This window comes from Trachymyrmex cornetzi, unplaced genomic scaffold, assembly GCF_001594075.2.
Source record: "Trachymyrmex cornetzi isolate Tcor2-1 unplaced genomic scaffold, Tcor1.1 scaffold471, whole genome shotgun sequence".
In the NCBI taxonomy this organism is placed as follows: Eukaryota; Metazoa; Arthropoda; class Insecta; order Hymenoptera; family Formicidae; genus Trachymyrmex; species Trachymyrmex cornetzi.
Genome location: NW_017299520.1, coordinates 133065 through 135229, shown reverse-complemented (window position 1 = coordinate 135229; position 2165 = coordinate 133065). Strand labels below are relative to the sequence as shown.

The 2165-nt window shown below is 28.9% G+C and overlaps 1 protein-coding gene across 1 annotated transcript in view; it reads left to right on the top strand.

Moving 5' to 3' along the window:
- Positions 1-1565, top strand: part of LOC108765169 (serine-rich adhesin for platelets) — a 142081-nt gene extending 140516 nt beyond the window's left edge. Inside the window, exon 5 of the mRNA XM_018513730.1 lies at positions 1225-1565. Coding sequence (XP_018369232.1) covers positions 1225-1404 — 180 coding nt within the window. The 3' untranslated portion in view covers positions 1405-1565. The remainder of the gene's footprint in view (positions 1-1224) is intronic.
- Positions 1566-2165: the final 600 nt, after the last annotated feature.

Below are 2165 nucleotides of genomic sequence, written 5' to 3'. Positions count from 1 at the left end.
GAAAATTGACACGTATGTGTGACTGCGTGTATCATAGGCTGCGTGAGATATTGCTGTAGTAGTATAAAAAGACATGTCGATGTGCCGCGCGCGGTGCGACATCTAGCGATTTCGTCGGAGTTCGAGCTTTGCTTTAGGATCCCCTTAATACTTTTATGCGCAGAATAATGAATCAATTAATGAAAAGAAAACACAGTTATATGTTTTAAAAAAATATGTAATTTGCAAGTATTAGTACATTGAAAATTGTACAATTTTTTTTTAAACAACTATGTACTTCCTCTTTATATCAATTGATTTATCTCATTATTCTATACATAAAAGTGTTAAGATACAGTTACCAAAAAATGAATAGTTTAGTAGAAAAATATACTTTTCAAAGGGATAAAAAGTCTGACTAACGGCTAAGAGCAATAAATTATTGCTCTCAATTACCCGTTACCCAATGAGAAATAACAATGGAATCGATGTCGAATCGACGTCGGTTCGACGTCAAATTGATGATTTCGACGTCGAATCGACATCAATTCGATGTCGATTCCATTGTCATTTCTCACTGGGTTAGTCATTATACTTTTTATCTTTTTTTGATCTCGATAGTCCGATTGGATTTAAAGTAGGTAGCAACTTTTAAATGGCAGTAGAATAAAATCTATCGTTTTTTTGATGGTTTTACCTAAGGAAACTTTCGATTAGTATCTTATGATCTACAAAATATCACAGCCAATTTGACCGAAATAATTTTTTTCATAATTAATACAGGATATTATTTCATAATTAGTTCTTTATAATATTTGATTTTTGTATATACATATGTTTTGTATAAGAGAAAATTAATTCAGAATTTTTATCAAAAAAATTCCATAGGTTAGGAAAATATGCTTGAAGAGACAGCATGCTTGCTTTTATATGACAACAGAAGGGAATTGTACTGAATATATCTAGTTTATTGTATTGAATATATTGTATTATATGATAATAATATGTATTGAATATATGAAGCTTATTTAATAGAGCAACCATTCAATAAATGAAATTTCCTATTTTTTTTTAATCCCTCTCGGTTTATTCATTTCTATTCTGTGTACAATAATATATAATATATACAATATATAATAATATATAATATATACGTTACTTCGTAATATATTTACAAATTTATAAATAATTAAAAAATAGCAAATAATATATTTAATTTTTATTACATCTAATGATTAATTTTAGGAAGGTATGCTGTTGAGACATCATAATGAGGCAGAGTCTTTGCACGCCGTTCAACGAATGCATTGGGAATGGAAATTAAAAGAAGTAGGACTTTGTGAATCCAAAACGACACCTCAGATAGAAGATGTTCATGTTCCCATGGTGCATGTTTCAGACGATTTTGATTTGTTACCAGCTTAGAGTATAATAATCATATATTTCGTTTTTTGTATACATAGTTTTTTTTTCGTGTCTTCGAAATAACGTAAACAATGGCTTTAATCTGTGATCTCTATCAATATATGCACCATCATTATGTCATTGCAAATTCATATTGTAAGTGAATTACGCAACAAACTGCATAGGAATTTTACAAATATAAATTACAAGGATAAAGATTAAAAATTAAGAATTGAAAAAAGAACCGAAAAAAACCATAAAATTTTACCAGTTTGGTTAAGGTTTCGGTATTATAAACTATACAAAATTTGGGTACGGTTTCAGTTTCGGTTCACTAAAAAAAAGGGTTCCAAAACGGTTTTCGATTCCGATTTCGGTTCGGTCCGGGTCCCTGTTGGATACCAATGGTCCCATATTTGCAATTATTCAACTTTTCACAGTATAAGTGAGATTACATTATGAAAGAATGTTAGGAGAGAAAATACTTTTTCATTTTATATAGTTAAAATAATCAAAATAAATTGATTCATTTGTATGAATAAAATACAGAAATATATCCATGTGTGCCTTGAATTGTCATTAAATTAAGTTTGAAATATTGAAAAATAGCAGAATAGCTATATCCTTAACAAAACAGTTTTGCTATATACTTTTAAGAGCAAGAATGGCAGTAAATAAAATTATGACTATAAAATAAAAGATAATTAGGCTTATGTCGACAGTATTTCGTAGCGTAATTTAACTAAAGCACAATATAACTAGCAGCTAGTGTTGTGAGAATC